The 18550-nt window shown below is 51.9% G+C and overlaps 3 protein-coding genes across 4 annotated transcripts; 2 read left to right on the forward strand and 1 right to left on the reverse strand.

Moving 5' to 3' along the window:
- Positions 1-5378: 5378 nt before the first annotated feature.
- Slc52a2 (solute carrier family 52 member 2) lies at positions 5379-8133 on the reverse strand. Of its 2 annotated transcripts, none has more exons than XM_041672193.1 (5): positions 7767-8133; positions 7458-7692; positions 6484-7372; positions 6268-6391; positions 5379-6163 (listed from the first exon to the last, which is right to left on the reverse strand). In XM_041672193.1, exons 2-5 carry the CDS (start codon positions 7585-7587, stop codon positions 5951-5953), a joined length of 1356 nt encoding a protein of 451 aa, XP_041528127.1. In that variant the 5' UTR covers positions 7588-7692; positions 7767-8133; the 3' UTR covers positions 5379-5950. The 2 variants fall into 2 exon arrangements, with proteins under 2 accessions (XP_041528127.1, XP_041528126.1); XM_041672192.1 differs by having other exon boundaries at positions 5380-6163; positions 7806-8133.
- A 114-nt stretch (positions 8134-8247) lies between these two features.
- Fbxl6 (F-box and leucine rich repeat protein 6) lies at positions 8248-11161 on the forward strand. Its single transcript, XM_041672296.1, has 9 exons — positions 8248-8665; positions 8920-9078; positions 9205-9268; positions 9524-9655; positions 9739-9846; positions 9927-10040; positions 10118-10349; positions 10426-10672; positions 10920-11161. Exons 1-9 carry the CDS (start codon positions 8274-8276, stop codon positions 11068-11070), a joined length of 1599 nt encoding a protein of 532 aa, XP_041528230.1. The 5' UTR covers positions 8248-8273; the 3' UTR covers positions 11071-11161.
- A 109-nt stretch (positions 11162-11270) lies between these two features.
- On the forward strand, positions 11271-13454 carry Tmem249 (transmembrane protein 249). Its single transcript, XM_041672554.1, has 6 exons — positions 11271-11282; positions 12035-12185; positions 12391-12485; positions 12585-12780; positions 12949-13034; positions 13272-13454. The coding sequence occupies exons 1-6, from the start codon at positions 11271-11273 to the stop codon at positions 13452-13454; spliced, it is 723 nt and encodes a 240-aa protein (XP_041528488.1).
- Positions 13455-18550: the final 5096 nt, after the last annotated feature.

Below are 18550 nucleotides of genomic sequence, written 5' to 3' on the forward strand. Positions count from 1 at the left end.
ACAAAGGGAGTTCCAGAACAGGCTCCAAAGCTACAGAGAAACCCTGTCTCGAAAAACCAAAAAAAAAAAAAAAAAAAAAAGGCTTAGTTAAATAGCTGGGCAGATACCAGTAATTCCAGCACTTGGGAGGTAGAGGTAGGAAGAGGCAGGAAGCCAGTTTAAGGCCTTCCTGTGCTACACAGTAAGACCTATTTTCCCTTTTTTTTTTTTTTGAGACAGCATTGTGTGTGTGTGTGTGTGTAGCTCGGGCTGTCCTGGAATTCATGCTGTAGACCAGGCCTCCCCCAAACAGGGCTAGGATTAAAGGTGTTCTGTTGGCCATCAGCCCAGCAATTAAAAATTAATGTTGTTCAACTATAAATGTAACTGTGGTTTTATTCTGAACTCTCAGTCCCATGGTTTGAGAATGAATAGCTAACCCATATGGTATCCTTGTGCTGACTTTAACACCATTCGGCCTTTTTAAAAAGGATCCCATGGGGCTGGACAGACAGCTCAGCCATTAAGAGCATTTGCTGCTCTCACAGAGGACCCAAGTTCAGTTCCCTGAACCATATAGTGGCTCACAACCTTCTGCAATGTCTCCTCAGCCTTAGTGTGGGAGTGGTGATGTAGGTTATTAGTAGGAACTGAGCTCCACTTGTGGGTTTTTTGTTGTTGTTTTTTTGCTTTTTGTTTTTCCGAGACGGGGGTTTCTCTGTGTAGCTTTGGAGCCTTTCCTGGCACTCTCCCAGTAGACCAGGCTGGCCTTGACCTCAGGGATACCCATCTGCCTCCGCCTCCCTAGTCCTGGGATCAAAGGCATTGCCACCTTTGCCTGGCCCACACTTTGCATTTTCATTGGTGGTGGTTTTCTGTACTGGTCTCCACCTGCTGGTCCCCAGATGAAGGGTGAAGCATGTTCCACATCCGGCTGCTGGGCTACTTTGAAGACAACCCCATCTATGGTGTTCTTTCTTCTGTAAGTATTTGGCGGTACCAAAAGATAATTCTTTTTGCAAAGTCTGGTGACACACACCTCTGATCCCAGCACTCCAGTAGCAGAGACAGCCTGGTCTACACAGTGAGACTCTCTCAGGTTTAATTAATATTTTAAGATATAAACCTAAGCACAAAGGTTAAGCACACATAAGACACACCCAAGGGCATGGGTGTGGACTTCAAGACAGGGTCAACCTGATTTGTTCTTTTGTGCTGGTTTTTCCAGGAATACAATCCCAATCTAAACTTGCTGAGGTGTGTCCCATGGTGTGCCAGCCTATCCTGGAGATAGCGCATGGGGGAAAGGGCACACATTAGGTCTAGCTGGATCACAGGGTCCACTCACACTACAGCTGCCGGTAGCGAAAGGCCTGCCTCTTGTCATGTCCCTTACATATTTTGTTCCTGTTCTCCCATTACTGTCATTTCTTCCTTCCTTCCTTCCTTCCTTCCTTCCTTCTTTCTTTCTTTGATAGGGTTTCTCTGTAGCTTTGGATCCTGTCCTGGAACTAGCTCTTGTAGACCAGGCTGGCCTCGAACTCACAGAGATCCGCCTGCCTCTGCCTCCTGAATGCTGGGATTAAAGGCGTGTGCCACAACTGCTCAGCAATAGGTGTTTTTCTAACTGTGCCTTTTGATTATTTGTTGTTTGAGAGAAGATCTCATCTATAGCTCAGGTTGGCCTCCAACTCATGACAATCCTGCTGCCTCAGCCCTACTGAAGGGCGGGATTATAGGAATGTGTTGCCACATCTGGATCAACTTCAATTTTTTTCCCTCCATGTAACCCCAGCTATCCTGGAACTCATTCTGTAGACAAGGCTGGTCTTGAACTCAGACGTCTGACTGCCTCTAGCTCCCAATTGCTGGAATTAAAGGCATGAGCCACCATACTAAGCCCATTTTAATTCTTTTGTTATTTTCTTCTTCATTTTAAAGTTATTTTGTTGGTAATTTTCTCTCTGGATTAAATTAAACATCCATATACATACATTTTGTCAGGATGTCACTGAGTATTCCCGGTTAGCTTATAACTCACTATGTAGATGGGGTTCAAACAGTGTGCCACCATGCCTAACTAAGTATAATTCCTATTCATATTAATTCAACAATATACAGAAACTTTGCTTTTACATTTCTTCATCTCATCCTTCTCTATCATGACTGTCGCAGCTGCCAGAGATGACTCATGCCTCTGTAGGCACCAGGCATCACACACATGAAATAAAATAATTATAAATATCTATAACTATCATACAAATAACACCTTTACGCTAAACCAACAGTTACTGCTTTGCACTATTGTATTTTTCTGCTTAACACATGCTTTTATTACATGGTATTTTATTTATTTATTTATTTTTAAATATTTATTTATTTACTATGTATACAATATTCTGTCTGTATGTCTGCAGGCCAGAAGAGGGCACCAGACATCATTACAGATGGTTGTGAGCCACCATGTGGTTGCCAGGAATTGAACTCAGGACCTTTGGAAGAGCAGGCAATGCTCTTAACCACTGAGCCATCTCTCCAGCCCCAATACATGGTATTTTAAACATGCACAAAATTAGGTCAAATAGCATAAGATCTTGAACGTGTCCATTTCGTCCTAACAGCTGAGGCCTATCTTACACCAGGCATGTCCCACATCCGGCTGGCAGGTTACTTTGAAGAAAAATCCCATGTATGGTGTTCTTTCTTCTGTAAGTATTTGATGGTACCAAAAGATAATTCTTTTTGCAAAGTCTGATGACGCACACCTCTGATCCCAGCACTCCAGTAGCAGAGACAGCCTGGTCTACACAGTGAGACTCTCCCTATCTCAACAAACAAAAGAACAAGGAAACCAGGCTGTCTCAAAACAAAACAAAAACTTTACTATCTTAATCACTTTTTGTTTTTGTTTTATTTTTGAAACAGGGTCTCTCTATGAAGCCCTGGGTATCCTGGAGCTCACTGTGTAGACCAGGCTGGCTTTGAATTGACAGAGACCTACCTGCCTCTGTCTCCCAAGAGCTAGGGATTAACCACTTTCAAAGTATAGGTCAGTGGCTTAAAAGGCATTCAAAATGTTGTGTAAGCACCACCACCATCCAACCCCCATGACTCTTTCATCTTTCAGAGCAAACTTTAGACCCATTAAGCATCCCCCATACTCTCCCCAAGAACCATTATCATACAGAAATGTTTTTGTTTTGCAGTCCTGAGGGCCAAACTCAGAGTCTTGCACATTCTAGACAAGAACTCTACCATTGAACTATACCCCAGTCCTGCTTCTGGAGTTAAAATCACAAATGATAAGAATTAGAGAAAAATATACACAAGGGGCTAAGAATGTAACCCAGTTCATAGACGGCTTGTCTAACATCCGCATTGTTCCGAATTCAATTCCCAGGACTGGGTAATCTGGCAAGGCAGTGCTCATCTGTAGTCCCGGCACTCAGGGCAGAAGTATCCTCGGCTACATAGCGAATTTGAAGCCAGCCTGGGCTACTTGAAATCTTGTCAGAAGGAAGGAAGGAAGGAAGGAAGGAAGGAAGGGAGGGAGGGAGGGAGGGAAGGAGGGAAGGGAGGGAGGGAAGGAAGGGAGGGAAGGAAGGAGGGAGGGAGAAAAAGGGAAAAATGGAGGGAGGGAGGAAGCAGTGGTAGAAGGGAAAGAAAATGAAGGGAGAGGAATACTGGGCACTACCAGATTTGGAGCCCTGGAGACTGTGAGCATTTGAGCAAAGGCAAGGCAGCCCACGGTCCCCTCGAGGTAAGATGGGGTGGATCTGCCCCAGTGACTAGTTTTTTTTTTTTTTTTTTTTGATTTTTCGAGACAGGGTTTCTCTGTAGCTTTTGGTTCCTGTCCTGGAACTAGCTCTTGTAGACCAGGCTGGCCTCGAACTCACAGAGATCCGCCTGCCTCTGCCTCCCGAGTGCTGGGATTAAAGGCGTGTGCCACCACCGCCCGGCCCAGTGACTAGTTCTTAAACTGCTGATATTCCACTCCCTTGCTGTCCTCCAGTGTCACAGAAGTTGGGGAAATCCCTCTGAATTCAAGTGTGGTGGCCCTTAAAGGATTGTTCTGTGTCCCCAAATCAGGTTGGGTAAGAACGAAAGGCTGCCACATCTGCAGTTACACCAGAACCCACAGCTACTGGGGACCCAGTGGGCTGAGAACCCAGGGAGGTCAAGACCTGAGTGGTCGTCTTTCAGTCCCAGGGCAAGCCTTATTTCATCAAGACTCATCCCTGCATCATGGGCTATCTCACACCTGGGAAAAGAAGCTACCTGTAAATGGCCCTTTTCTGACTTCTAAAGGCCAAGGGGACATTCCTAGTGGTGGCACAGAGTGTAGGGTGGCTCAGTACCCAAGGGTTTGCCTTCTGACACAGGAAGTCTTGGAGACTTGACTGTTGGGCTGTCCTGTCCCTCATAAATACCCAGGGAGTTGGCACACAGCCTTGCCTTCATCCTGGACTTGTTTTCTACCCTGTGTTATTCTGACCCTTGCCCAGCTTTCTGTGGTAGGACAGGAAGGTATTAGAACTTCAAAGAGCAGTGGTTTCCTCAAACTGCCCACTTCTGGCTCAGGCTGGCTAGGATCTGGGGCACCCGCCCCCTTTTCTCTAGCAGACCACACATATCTGAAGGGCCATGCTGACCTATGACCCTTGGGCTAGCATACCTTGCATAGATGATACACATGGGAACTCAGGGCTGAGGCCGTTTGATTACTGACCTGAGGAAACCAAAAAAAAAGGAGCTTGGAGGTAGCCCTACCAGTCTCTAGCCTCAGGTGGACAGAGGGTGGGCCCCCCGCATGGGTGCTGACCAGGGACAAGGGCAGAGTACAAAAGGGGAAGAGGGTCACTGGCTCAAGAGTTCTTCAGACACCCCTGCATAGCGCCCTCACTCCTGCAGGCCCTCAGCACCTGCCCACCTTGCCAAGCCACCCCTGCTTATCTGCGCCAACGTCTGAGTCACAGGAAACAGGGAGGTCCCCCTGCTCAAGGGGTCCTGACAAGGTATGAGGGCCCAGGGAAGGACAACAAAGCCAGGAGGCCAAGGCAAGGACAAAAGGCTTCTGCTCAGAAGGATCATCTGAAAGGACCGGACAGCAAGGGTTGGTGGGAATCACCATCCCCCCTGAACTCCTGCGAGACTGAGGCGTCACACCACTCTAGTCACACTGGGACACACTTGGTGTCCTGCCTCCCCGACAGGCCTCTCTCTGCCATAATATGTAAAGAAGGCAGAAAGTCAGGCACTTGCCCTGGCATGGCCTCTCCAGTTCTACCTGAGGTTCCAGCCCTTTGTGTGAGAGCCTGAACCGCCCAGCCCAGAAATGACCCTATTCTGAAGATAACAAGTTTGGGTCAAGGACAGCTACTACACCTCTTCCTGAACAGAGGACCTGGGGGCTCTGACTGCAGGAGCGGAAAACTGGAAGATGGTAGCTGGGAGGACTGGTAAGCAAGGCCCTCAAGCTGATAGATCCTGAGAGGGCTAGAACCTTAAAAGTCAACACCTGGGGCTGGAGAGGAGGCTCAGTGGTTAAGAGCACTTACTGCTGTTCCAGAGGACCTGGGTTCAATTCCCAGCATCTTCGTGGCAGCTCAGAGCAGTCTGTAACTCCAGTTCCACAAGATCAGACACCCTCTACTCCTACAGAGGGAAGTTGACCTGGTACAGGGAGCTGTGCTGTGGGATTAACAACTCACCAGATAAAGATGACGTTTTATTCTGAAAAGCCCGCAAAGATCCCAGGGTGTAGGCCATGGCCCTAACCTACCCCTGGCTCCAGGCCTGCTCTTTGGTCCTCACCCTGGTCTTTTCTCAAAAGCCAGGTCTCTTACGGAGTGTACAATATCCATGAGTGTATCTGTGAGTAGAGAGGCCACCTTGGGCCACCGGACTCAGTCACTGTGGCGATCTCCAGGGGGAGACAAGTGAGCTGAAGTAAGTCCCACATGTCCCAGGTTCAGGGGCCACACTGGTCCGCACAGTCCTTTACACTCTGAAATACTGGATAGATGCTGGTGAGAGGGAACATGGTAATGGCACCCAGCAGAGAGCCCACCTGGATAGCCACACCAGCTGCAAGCAGTGCTGGCCGGCCTCCACTGTGCAGCAGGGAATTGATCGCCACCTTGACGTATGAGAACACGCCCGCACACAGTACCCACGAGAGCACCTGAAAGTGGGGGTAGAGGGGAAGTCTGCAGCAGCAGGCTAAATGTGAAGTCCCCCTGCTCCGAGACAAGCCCTATTCCTGCTTCATCTCTCCATTCTACTTACCACAAGGGCCACACCTGCAGAGGTGCCCACCAGAGGAGGACAGGGACTTAAGACTGCCAGTGTCATCAGGTAGGCTCCAAAGAACATGCCCAGAATAGACAGACCATACAGCCCTGCCAGAGACCTGCCAAGGATGGGCTGAAATTCAGGACTGGCTGTCCCAGGCCCTGGCTGACCTCAGGTTCCTCCCCACCGGGGCTTGGGACCCATGGGCACCTGCACAGCACTGCCATGGCCAGAAAACAGGCAAGGGGGTTGGCGGAGCTACCCAGTACGACAGCCAAGTGGTAGGCTAGGCGCCCGTAGGGCAGGCAGGAAAAGCTCTGTACAGCAGGCAGCACACCGTTGGTCAGAGCATTGGTGACAGCCAGCAGCCCCAGTAGACTGGCACTTCGGGAAGAGAACAGCTGATGGGCCTTAGGGTCTGGGCTGGGAGCAGTGTCTGCCACCTGGCCTGGTGGTTCCTGCAACGGTGAGACCTCTTCTTCCTCTTCCTCGTCCTCCTCTGTTCCTGGTGTTCCTATCTGAAGCCCTGCATCCACCGTGGGGACAGAGGATGAAGATGGCAGTAGTAACAGGAGACCTTGGAAGGCAGCGGCAGAAGTGCCCAGAAGGGCAGTCATAACCCAGAAGAAAGTGGTGGCAGAAAAGCGCTCGGGGAAATTGATGGGGGACAGCTGGATAGGAGGCCCAGTGGTATCATTGGCCAGCACGGGCAGACACTCAAGGCGGCCCACCCCCTGCACCAGGGCTAGCACACAAGGCAACAGGGCACTTAGGCCCTGGCCCAGGAAGAAAGAGCGTAAAAAGGGAGGGGGCAGGTGGCTCAGGAAGGGCAGGAAAGTGACATTAGAAGCACAGCAGGCCAGTGACAATACAAAAGTCAGCGTAAGGAAGGCCACAGAGTGGGACTGCCCTGCCACTGGGGCCACGTGGTTCCAAAGAAGGGCCAGCAGGGCTGTGCCCACTACGCTTAGTCCCTGCACCACTTGGATAGGGATCCGCTCGCCCTTGCCGCGGGCCAAACGCCTCCACAGGGTCACCAGCAGCAGACCCAGGTTCCCCAGAGCCACAAGCACAGAGAGGTACGAAGGGAGGCTCCAACCTGCAGTGGAGGGAGGAGACCGTGTAAGCGCACTAGGCTAAGGAACAAAGAGTACCTGTGGCCCATCTCCCCCCACTTCACGCACCCTCTGGGAGCTCTTTCGTCACTACAGGCAGCTCTACCCAGATCCCGTTGACCGCAGCCCAGGAGCCCATGCCGAAGAGAGCCACGAACAGATGGGTCAGCATCAGTCGGCCCAGCGGAGGTGCTGCCATTAGGTCAAAGGGGGCCCTCCAGGACAAAGCGCAGGTTAACAGTCCACTCGTCACCACGTAGGTCCGAAGCTTCCCTGGCTACTCTAGGAGCCAAACCTCTTCCAGCTGGAGGGAGACAAAATTTTAGGCGAGTGGACAGAACCGGGGTCTCAGGTAAATAGATGGCAAGACCAAGGTACCTGGAGGGAGGCGGCAGATAGATCAGGAGCTGCACGTACCAAGGAGCATGCACCGGGACCCCACAGAGCAAGACTGGCAAGCGGGAGAGCAAAAAGCTGGCCTAAAGCGTGGCTCCCGGCAGGACGACAGCGAAGGAGAAGTCTCTGGTGCTTGAGTAGAATGAAGTCTCGGCACAGCTAAACCTAATCAGGACCACGGCGAACTCCACGGCAGCCGGCGCGGGTCGGCGAGGGGCGTGGCTGGCTGGCTTTACCCAGGGCTCGACCGCCAAGCGCTGTGCATCAGGGGCGTGGGGCAGAAGCTGCCCGCCCAGCACACGCCGCTTGATTCGGGACACTGCCAAACCCGAGCTCCGGGACTGGATGAAGACGCCCTCAAATCCGCTAGACTCACAGCGGAAGTCCCGCCCCCGGAAGCAAAAAGTAGTGGAAGGCCCGAGGCCTCGGCCACGCCTCTTCCTCCCAGCCCACACACCCACCTTCCGCTTTTGCGGAGGTACCGGAGCTATGGCTCCTGTATCCTCTGGGCCAGTTCGGCGTCGAGCTCGAGGCTCCAAGCGGGCCGATGCGCGAGCTCGCTCGGCCGAGGACTGGTGGTGGGACAGGCTGGCACCTCGCGGTTCTGGATACCACCTGCTGCAAGCGGACAGCATGCTGCTCGTGCTGCCGGACCTAGAACCTACCCGTGCTCGTGCGCACAGGCGCGCCCCTCGCCGCGCTCCGAGACCTCTGACTCGCGGCCCCACAGCGGCAGCCAAGCCCAGGGTTAAGCCCCGACCTGAGCCGTCGCCCGATCAGGGCCCGGACTCCGGCTGGGGAGACCTTATTCCCTTAGAAGTCCTGGTGCATATTTTTGGGTTGTTGGTTGCGGCTCATGGGCCCATGCCGTTTCTTGGCAGGTACACTAACAACAGCGCCTGCCGGGGTAGGGACTGGCCCATTGAGCGGGTTGAGCGGCAAGGCAGAGGGCAGAGCATCTCAACGGGCATACACGAGTGCTCCGGCACCTGTCTCCACTTGGAGCCCCCGAAGCCTGGCTTTGAGACCGCTGCACTGCAAGTTGCCAGGGCAGATATGCTGCTTCTAAGACATTTTATTGTAGGCATCGCTCACGAAAAGTCATACACTCTCAGCGAACTGTTTCTTCTCCTAGGGCTGCACGCGTTTGCCGCCGTTGGCATGAAGCCACCTCCCATCCTTCACTCTGGCACACTGTGACCCTGTCACCCCCGCTGGTTGGCCGGGCTGCCAAGGGCAACCTTAAGGCAGAGAAGAAGCTCCTTGCTTCCCTGGAGTGGCTCATACCCAATCGGTGAGGGTCCCTTGTCATCTCATTCCCTTGCTCTACCAGTGCCTCCGTGCGTCAGTATTGGGAAGGGAGGACGCTGGCCAGAGGGGCATGAGGACTCTAGTACAGCTGGGCCTTGCTGTCGCCCAGGTTCTCACAGCTCCAGAGATTGACCCTCATCCATTGGAAGTCTCAAGTACGCCCGGTGTTGGAGGTGAGAACTTGAGCCTGCCCTGAACACCAGCTGTAACATCTGTGTTGCCCACTCTCGGGGAGTTGCCCTGGTGCTGCCCCACAGAGATGTCTGCCTGTCTGCCTGCCCAGTTCTGTCTTCCTTAGGTAGGAAGTTGCCAGAGGAAAAGGCACCCAAGTGGGCCTGGCATGGACAGAATGGAGTCATAGCTGGGCCACAGGATAGACTTGTCAGGACCTCCCTCCCCATCCCCACATGGCCTCTCTCTTGCCACAGCTGGTTAGCAAGTTCTGCCCCCGGCTCACCTTCCTCAAGCTGTCAGACTGCCACAGTGTGACTGCTGACACCCTGGTCATGTTAGCCAAAGCCTGCCACCAGCTCCACAGCCTGGACCTACACCATTCCATGGTGAGTCCTGCGTCCCAAGGGGCCCTGCAAAAGCCTCGGCCCTTCTGAGGTGACACACACACAACCCTGTACTGGATCCCTAGGTAGAGTCCACAGCTGTGGTGAGCTTCTTGGAGGAGGCAGGGTCCCGAATGCGGAAGCTGTGGCTGACCTACAGTTCCCAGACGACAGCCATCTTGGGTGCGCTGCTGGTAGGTTGGGGATGGGCAGGGGCAGAGCTGCGTGGGAACTGCCAGGCCTTTTGACCTAGTGTGCTTCCCCACCATTACAGGGCAGCTGCTGCCCCCAGCTTCAGGTCCTGGAGGTCAGCACTGGCATGAGCTGCAACAGTACGCCCCTGCAGCTGCCCGTAGAGGCTCTGCAGAAAGCCTGCCCCCGGCTACAGGTATCCATGCCCTACCTTCCCTCACTTGCCATTCGCCGCCGACCTGTCTGCAGCCTATCCCTCCTCCCGACTCCCAGGTGCTACGACTGCTCAATCTGATCTGGCTTCCCAAGCCTTGTGGACGAGGGGTGCCCCAGGGACCAGGCTTCCCCAGCCTTGAGGAGCTCTGCCTGGCTGGCTCCACCTGCAGCTTTGTGAGCAATGAGGTTCTGGGCCGCCTGCTCCATTGCTCTCCCAAGCTGCGCCTGCTGGATCTTCGCGGCTGTGCTAGGATCACACCTGCTGGCCTTTGTGATTTACCATGCCAAGGTCAGCTGGCCTGGTGTGGTAGGTGGAGAGGGGCTCACTGACTGCCTACTGTTCACACCCAGTTCTCTCCTCGCAGAGCTGGAACAGCTGTACCTGGGCCTCTATGGCATGTCTGACAGGCTGACTCTGGCTAAGAAAGGCAGCCCCCTGTTGACCCAGAAGTGGTATCACAGCCTCAGGGAGCTTGACATCAGTGGCCAAGGCTTCAGCGAGAAAGACCTGGAACAGGCCCTAGCCGTTTTCTCTGGCACCTCTGGGGGCTTACGTCCAGCCTTGTGCTCCCTCAACCTCAGGGGTACCCGAGTTACACCAAGCACAGTCAGGTCAGTGCCTCTTTCTCTAGTTCTGTGAACGTTGTACTTGCTTCTCTGACTTGGGGAACCAGAGGTGGTCTCCCTCGTTTCACTTTTCCAGGGGCCAAGATGAGTGTAGGTCAGACTCCTGCTTGAGGACATCAGGAGAACTAGGCTTAGGCCTGGGTGGCTCGAGGTCATAGGCCTGGTGTAGAGTGAGGACAGACAAGGCTCCCTGGTCAACAGCTCACTTTCCCACGGCCTGCCTGTTCCACAGTTCTGTGATTAGCAGTTGCCCAGGGCTGCTGTTTCTCAATCTGGAGTCCTGCCGGTGCCTCCCCAGGGGACTGAAGCGTGCCTACCGGGGTCTGGAGGAAGTTCAGTGGTGTCTAGAACAGCTGCTTACGAGCCCGCTGTCCTCCAGATAGTCCACTTAACTGGACACCAACCAGCTTTGCCCTGCCCCCTTTCACTTGCAGACGTTCAAGCTTTTGTTACAATAAAGTATTTTTAAGCATTCTGTATGGTCCCTTGTTTTCTTTGAGATTCTGCTCATGCTAGCCCAGGCTGACCTTACACTCATAGCAGGTCCACCTATCTCAGCCTCCCAGGTGATGGATTTACAAGCATGGACCAACGTGTATGGTCCTTAGAGTAAGCTGTTGGGTGAAAATCAGGGGTCATACCTGACAGAGCGACTACAGCATCCTAGGCCTGTGTATGTGGGAATGGCCCTTAGGTCTCCTAGCCCAAGGGTTCGCTGTGTCTGCTCACTGCAGGGTTTGACTCTTGGACTGTGAATTGCACCCTTGGGACACAGTTATCTGAGGATAGGGTAGGGAGTGAGGTATGAAATGGTGAAAAGAGCCAGGCGGTGGTGGCGCACACCTTTAATCCCAGCACTCGGGAGGCAGAGGCAGGTGAGTTCGAGGCCAGCCTGGTCTACAAGAGCTAGTTCCAGGACAGGCTCCAAAGCTACAGAGAAACCCTGTCTCGAAAAACCAAATAAATAAATGGTGAAAAGAAGGCACAGAGGCCGTTATCAGCCACCAGAATCCGTGAGTTGATAACATTGGCAACAGTGGCTTAGGCTGTCTAGCCATGAGGAAGCTACGCTGCCCACCACGTCATGGAGACTGGCCAAAGAGTGCATGCTCACTAGAAAGGTGTGGTCAATAGAATAGCCCCTTCTAGAATCCTTTACCGTGAACTTCTAGAACCCAGGCAGCTCAGCCTAGACTGTTATCTACTTCCCGGCCCCGCTGTTGTCTGGCAGCTCCTGCTCCGTCCTGAACTGCAGCCCTGGAATTGTCTCGGGTGGGAGCCCTGTATATAGACAGTGGATGGTGGGGCAGTGGGCAAGCTGTATGCTGACTACTTCTACCTAACTAGGTCCCCAAGGAGCAGACCACTGGCCTCCCCACGTCTGTCTTTGCCACACGCTTCCAGCTCTGGGCCGTAGGACTCTTCTCTACTGAGCGTCACTTAGCCAATCGCCTCAAGAGCAACAGCTTTTACCCCTTCAAGCAGCAGCAGCCAGATGGTGGGCAGGGGACTGGGCATAGCCAGGGTCCCCCAAGTGGAGAGGCTGGCTGAAGCTGGGTGGGTGAGGGTAGGCAGGCAGGTGCACTTGGGGGGCGACACTGTAGTAGCATGGAGAACCTCCACTGGGAGGATCCCCTTGGCACTGTCCAACAGCTGGGGGCAGCTCCGGGCTGTCCTCATGTGCTGGGCCATGCTGTCCTCAGTGTTTGTGCTCGAGTACTACCTGGACACGCTCTGGAAGGGGACGCTGCTCTTCATCGTCTGCCTTGTCTTGGTCTGCTCTGGCATCCTGCAAACGGTCAGAGCTCCTGCACCCCACTCCCTTCTCCCTTGGCATGAGGGCCACACAGAAGCTCCAGCCAGAGCTCACCTCCCTGTTAATCCTTGGTGCCTACAGGTGCAGAAGCAGGAAACCTGGTGCTTTTCTCTCTATGGCATGGCTATAGGCCTGTGGCTCATGGTTTCCTCAATCCCCCGGCGCCGCCTAGTGCTGAACCACACCCGCGGCATGTACCATTTCTCCATCAGTGGCCGAACTGTGTGTCAGGGCCCTATGCATCTGGTCTATGTGCGCCTGGCACTCAGCTCTGACGGTGATGCCTGGGATAGGAGAGGGGAGAGGGAGAGGGATGTGGATTCGGAGCTGGGAGGGGCCAGTAGTCCATCTGGACACTCCCACCTTGGAGGTCCTGCCCCTACCATCCTACCCCCCCAGGCTCTGGGAGGTTAGGTTCCTGGCTCAGTTGCTCATCTATTGGCAGTCTATGGCAGGTGCTTCTTCCAGCTGGTCCTTTGTGGCCACAAGCTAGAGCCACTTGTTCTGGTACAGCTGTCAGAGCGCTATGAGGTGGGTCCTGCCCTCCCCACCAAAAGATACTAACTACTTAGTTAGCTTAGAGTTCTTGAATGGAGCTATTTTTCCTCCCTTGAGGCCTCCCCTCTGCTAAGGGTGGCAGGAGCACTGTGGATTCGGGACAGGGGTAGGGGACCTCCTCGGGGAAGAGGAAGGGGTATGTAAGAGCATGCTGGTGGGGATTCTCCTATCTGGAGAACGAACAACTGGCTGCCACTCACTCACTTGTAGCAAATGGAATTCCTGGGTCGGCACATCGCCCGGAAACTCAACATCAACTACTTTGACTACTTGGCCTCCTCCTACCGTCATGTTGTCCGCCACTGGCCACTGGGGGCCACTTTTAGCCCTGGCATTGTGCAGCGAAAAACACAAATCTACACTAAGTCAAGTGTCACTGACCTGGATGTTTAACTCTGGGGCCTGAACCCCACCCCACACTCCTTTTCCCTATGCTGTCCCTTATCTCCGTCCTGGAGGGACTGCCAGCCAGCCCCACCTACTAGCCTTCCTCTTACTAAAGCTGCTTCAACCTCCAGCCAGGTGGTTTTCTGTTGTTTGTTTGTTTTTGAGGGGGCTTCCTTTAAGGGTCTTCCCCTAGCACAACCTTCTAGGGCCTAAGGATCCCATCTTCTCCACTACTGGAGTAAATTCCACAGTTTGGGTCGGAAGAAGCAAGGAAACTATGAAACCTGGCCTCTGATTGCCTGAAGTCGTCACTAAGCTGGGACTTCCTGTCCCTCTTAGCCAGCAATACTGAATTGGGGCTAACCAATGAAGCCGAGGAGTCAGAATATGACTGGTCTGTCTGGTAGTCACCTGCCTCTAGTCCAGCCAGCAGTGATATGATATGGGGCAGAGCCAGACGATATGCCCTGGGCCTTCTGGTATATACAGGACTGTGCTTAGGCACATGTGGCTCCCAGAGTCCTTGGCTGAGCTGTCCGGTCCACCACGGCCTGTGCTTTGTGTCTCTGGTAGGAGCTCCCTTGTCTGACAGACACTCTAGTTCCCATACTGGCACCTGAGGCCTCCTGATGCCGGGGCTGCCACAGGAGCAGAGGACTGCTGTCCGCCTGGCTCTGTGGTCAACATGTTGGCATGTGTCCCTGAGACCAGGGCTAGCTATGTAATTTGTAGAGCCACAAGATGAAAATATGGAGCCTTGCCTAGTGGGTTGTCTTTAATCTCAGCACTTGGGAGGCAGAGGCTGGCAGATCTCTGTGAGTTCGAAGCCAGCCTGGTCTACAGAGCAAGTTCCAGGACAGCCAGAGCTGTTACACAGAGAAACCCTGTCTCAGGGTGGGGGACGGGGGGGGGGGGGGAGGAAGAAAATATGGACTCCTTGTTCAAATCTTAAGGAGCGGGACTTGCTGGCACATACCTGTAATCCCAGCTTTTGGAGGATAGAAGCAGGAAGATCAGAAGTTCATGGTCATCCTCTGATACATTGTGAGTTTCAAGCCAGCCTTAGGCTACATGAGACCCTGTTTCAACAATAGCAATAAAAGTTACTAAGGGGCTAGGCATAATCATAGCACCCAGGAGGTGGAGGTAGTTTGGGTTACAAAATGAGATTCTGTCTCGGAAAAAAGAAAAAAAGTTAATAAGGTATCTGGAGTGTAGGATATAGCTCACAGTGGAATGTTTGCCTGGCGTGTGCAAGGCATAGGCTCCATCAGTCTGTTGGGACAAAAAAAAAAAAGGAAGAAAGGAAGGAAACAGGAGGAGGGATAGGGAAGAAAGGATGCTGGACAGAAAATGTCCTTGGAAAATCCCAAACTGTTAGCCACGCTAATGGAAAATGGCTGGGAAGCTCAACAAGAAGCTCTGTGAGCAGTGGGGGCACTGAGACTTCAGGAACTGCAGAGAGGAGTCAGCTGGGGTCACAGCTTGAATGATTTACTGGATAGGTAGAGCCTGGGAAGCAAAGCTGCTTCTTGTATGGCCCAGGGTTTCCGGCCTGGGCACTGGGGCTGGTGACCAGGATGGGAGTAAGCATTCTCAGGGGAGTCAGGCCTGAAGTTGTGGGCAAAATCTCTCAGTATTTGCTATTATTTTCAGATCTGAGGATTGAACTCAGGGACTCATAGGTGCTAGGAAAACGGTGTCCCACTGAACTGTAATTTTTTTATCCCTGTACGGAGTTTTATTTATTATTATTTTTATTATTTTAACCAGAAAGGCATGGGGAGAAGGAAGGAACTGCATGCAGAGGTCTGTATCTGGATTGGGTACTTGTTGCTGCGACCAAATACCAGACAAGAAACAGCTTAAAGGAGAAAGTGTATATGGGCTCGTGCACGATGGGATACAGCTGGTTATGGCGGGGGAGGTGCAGCCAGCAAGAGCACAGAGTAGCTGGTCTCATTCGTATCGTATCGACAGTGGGGAAGCAGAGAGAGAATCCAATATTCTAGCCCACAAGGTGGGTCTCACAGACACACCTAGCAGTGTTTTTCCATGGTGCTTATTTCAACTTCAGTCAAGTTGACAAAATTAACCACCGCATTTTTCTTATGTGTTTACAAAGCCGAGGGCCTGGGTAAGATGTGTCTGGCAGCTTGGTAGGGGTAGTAGATGAAAACACGTACAGGGATGCCAACCTGGTACCTGAGTACAGAGGCAGAGGAAGAGCCTTCAGAGACAGGGAACCAGGAACGGGAGGAGGGGGAACCAATGCTACCTAAGATGAGGACTTCAGACAAGGGCCTCATAAGCTCTGCACAAGCGAGGAGAGGGAGGGAAACAGTGAAACTCAAGTATAGAAAGAGATGGCGGCCTACAAGATGTAGATCTCATTCGGGTACAGTTAAGACACATTGTGGGGTTGAAGATGAGGCTCAGTGGTTAAAAGAACATACTGCTTGTATAGAGGACCCAACACTGGTCTCCGGCGCCCAAATGAACTGTCTCACAACTGCCCGCAACTCTGGCTCCAGGGAATCTAGCACCCTCTTGTCTCTGGGCATCTGTACTCACAAGTGGACACAACACAGACATACAGACACACAGACACATACATACCACACATACATACATAGTATTTTTAAAGGAATACTAGTGTACAAATATTACTGTTCCAAAAGATTTATTATGAAGCAGGTGATTGAATACTTGTAGCAACATGTTCTTGGATGAGCAGACAAGGAAGAAGACCGAGGGCTACAAGTGTGCTTGGGAGCAGGGTCTTTTCTCTCTCCTCCTCTGATTCTGCCCTAGAAAACACTGGTCAGGCAATCGGTCACCAGGGACTATACTCAGCCTGTACTGCAGATCATTTGGGAGGTTATTTAAATAATTCCTGGTTAAGGCAATATAACTACATGTTTTTAATTTCAGAAACTGCCCTTATACGTAAGTTTTCAGTTTTTGCCATTTCTTTTTTTTCTTTTCTGTTGTTTGTTTGTTTGTTTGTTTTTTGAGATAGGGTTTCTCTGAATAGTTCTGGCTGTCCTGGGACTCACTCTATCACCAGGCTGACCTTGAACTAGATTGGTCTCAAACTAGGGTCCTTCCTTTCCTCTCAGGTGCTGGGAGCACAGGCTTGCACAGGACCCTCAGCTTGATCGCCATTTTAGTGGTATAGAGCGATAGGTTTAAAAAAAAATAAAAAGAGAGGCATGATCGGGATCAATTCCCAGCACCCACAATGTAACTCCAAGATCTGACACCCTCACACAGACATGCATGCAGGCAAAACACCAGTGCACATAAAAGAAAAAATTTAAAAGGGGTATGAAATAGCCTTGCATGGAATGAGAGAATAACCAGACAGGAATGTATAGCAAGGGACTGCCCACTTGCGCTGTGAATGTGTGACTTCATAATCTAGAAAAGCAGAACTCTGCGGCTCAGATTTGCTCAGTGGGCACTTAGCCAGGAAAATACGAGTGGTTTTAATTCCGGTCTGTGGAATCCAAGCTGAGGAGGAAGAGGGCAAGGTTCAGTTCACTATAGTTCCTTCAGTACCCACAGAGTATGCAAACCATAAAACAGCAATGTCCCCCAAATTCTGTGGGCTGTAGGCTTGCCCCCTCAACAGGGTTGGTATACTCTATCTATGTAGCTGGGATAATTCATGTAGCTATACTAGCTAGGAGCTTGTTAGGGCCACAATGTCCAAGATGACCTGCTATCATGCAGGACCCTTTTCCAAGTAGCATCTAATCATTCAGCAGGTCCCCAGATGTTGGTTCTCAGAGGCTATAATAAGAGGGCAGGCCCTGGAGGGCACTTGTTCCAGCATACGCTGGATGCCTCCATGGACAGAAACTTACACAGGAGAGCCATCGCTGTGTGGAGGGACTGAGCCGGCACCGGGAACAGAACGACGACGCTGGTGAGGAAATTGGTAACTCCAAATAAAGCCTGGGTTCAGTTAATGTGCCAATCAGTGTTGGGTTTCTTAGTTGTGACAAATTAATCATAGGCACAGAACATATTGAACCTGGCCAGGAGGTAGACACTTTAATCCCTGCATTTAGGAGGCTGGATTTAAAAAAATGAAATGAGCCGGGCGGTGGTGGCGCATGCCTTTAATCCCAGCACTCGGGAGGCAGAGGCAGGCGGATCTCTGTGAGTTCGAGGCCAGCCTGGTCTACAAGAGCTAGTTCCAGGACAGGAACCAAAAGCTACAGAGAAACCCTGTCTCGAAAAACCAAAAAAAAAAAAAATGAAATGAGCCAGGTGTGGTGGTGCAGGCCTTTGATCCTAGGGAGGCAGAAGCTGGAGAACCTCTTCTGATTTACATGTCGAACTTCAGGCCAGCTAGGCTACATAGCGATACCCTGGCTCACAGAAAACGGAGAGGGCACTAGATAACATTTTGGGGCCAGCAATGTAGTTCAGTGGTATAGCATTTATCTGCTCAGCATGTACGAGGTCCTTGGTTTGAACCCCACTACTGTAAAATAAAATTTGTTTTTGAAGCAGGAGCAGGTGGAGCAGTAGATGCCCTGCTGTCCTGAAGTAGGGGCCTTGCTCTAGAGCCTTCTCCAGGAGCTGGTTCTCAGCTTCTTCTCTTCTTCTTCCTCCTCTTCCTTTTCTCTCCTCCTACTCACCCTCCTCTTTTTATTTTTCCTCGAGACAGGGTTTCTCCGTGTAGCACTGGCTATCGTGGAACTAGCTCTGTAGACCAGGCTATCTCAAATTCTTTTTTCTTTGACTGTCCTGGAACTCACTCTGTAGACCAGGCTGGTTTCAAATTCACAGAGATCCACCTGCCTCTGCCTTCCAAGTGCTGGGATTAAAGGCGTGCGCCACAGCCGCCGCAGCCACCACTATCACCACCACCACCGGGCCTGTTTCTGATTCTTAGCTCTGCCCCTAAACCACCCAAATTCTTGGCTTCCTTTGTGCCTCTACAAAAAATGGTGAAGTTCAAGGTCTCTCTCTATTTTTTTTTTTTTGGAAGGTCTAGCTCATTTAATCCAAGTCAGCAGGACTCCTCTACGCACCCTGTAGATTTTCAACCATTTAGATAACAAGTCAATTCATTAGACAAGGCT

The sequence above is a fragment of the Microtus oregoni genome, unplaced genomic scaffold (genome assembly GCF_018167655.1).
Source record: "Microtus oregoni isolate MIOR12 unplaced genomic scaffold, Mior012 000022F_ref0000154, whole genome shotgun sequence".
NCBI lineage: Eukaryota > Metazoa > Chordata > Mammalia > Rodentia > Cricetidae > Microtus > Microtus oregoni.

Excerpts from the sequence above, each read along its gene's own strand:
- Tmem249 (XM_041672554.1), top strand. Across the intron at positions 12,486-12,584 it reads GCTCTGGCATCCTGCAAACG|GTGCAGAAGCAGGAAACCTG; the intron begins GTCAGAGCTCCT and ends TGGTGCCTACAG. Across the intron at positions 13,035-13,271 it reads AGCTGTCAGAGCGCTATGAG|CAAATGGAATTCCTGGGTCG; the intron begins GTGGGTCCTGCC and ends ACTCACTTGTAG.
- Fbxl6 (XM_041672296.1), top strand. The coding sequence starts at position 8,274 with ATGGCTCCTGTATCCTCTGGGCCAGTTCGGCGTCGAGCTCGAGGCTCC. Across the intron at positions 9,269-9,523 it reads AAGTACGCCCGGTGTTGGAG|CTGGTTAGCAAGTTCTGCCC; the intron begins GTGAGAACTTGA and ends CTCTTGCCACAG. Across the intron at positions 10,041-10,117 it reads AAGCCTGCCCCCGGCTACAG|GTGCTACGACTGCTCAATCT; the intron begins GTATCCATGCCC and ends CCCGACTCCCAG.
- Slc52a2 (XM_041672193.1), bottom strand. The coding sequence starts at position 7,587 with ATGGCAGCACCTCCGCTGGGCCGACTGATGCTGACCCATCTGTTCGTG. Across the intron at positions 6,392-6,483 it reads GCCATGGCAGTGCTGTGCAG|GTCTCTGGCAGGGCTGTATG; the intron begins GTGCCCATGGGT and ends CATCCTTGGCAG. Across the intron at positions 6,164-6,267 it reads CTGCAGGTGTGGCCCTTGTG|GTGCTCTCGTGGGTACTGTG; the intron begins GTAAGTAGAATG and ends CCCCACTTTCAG.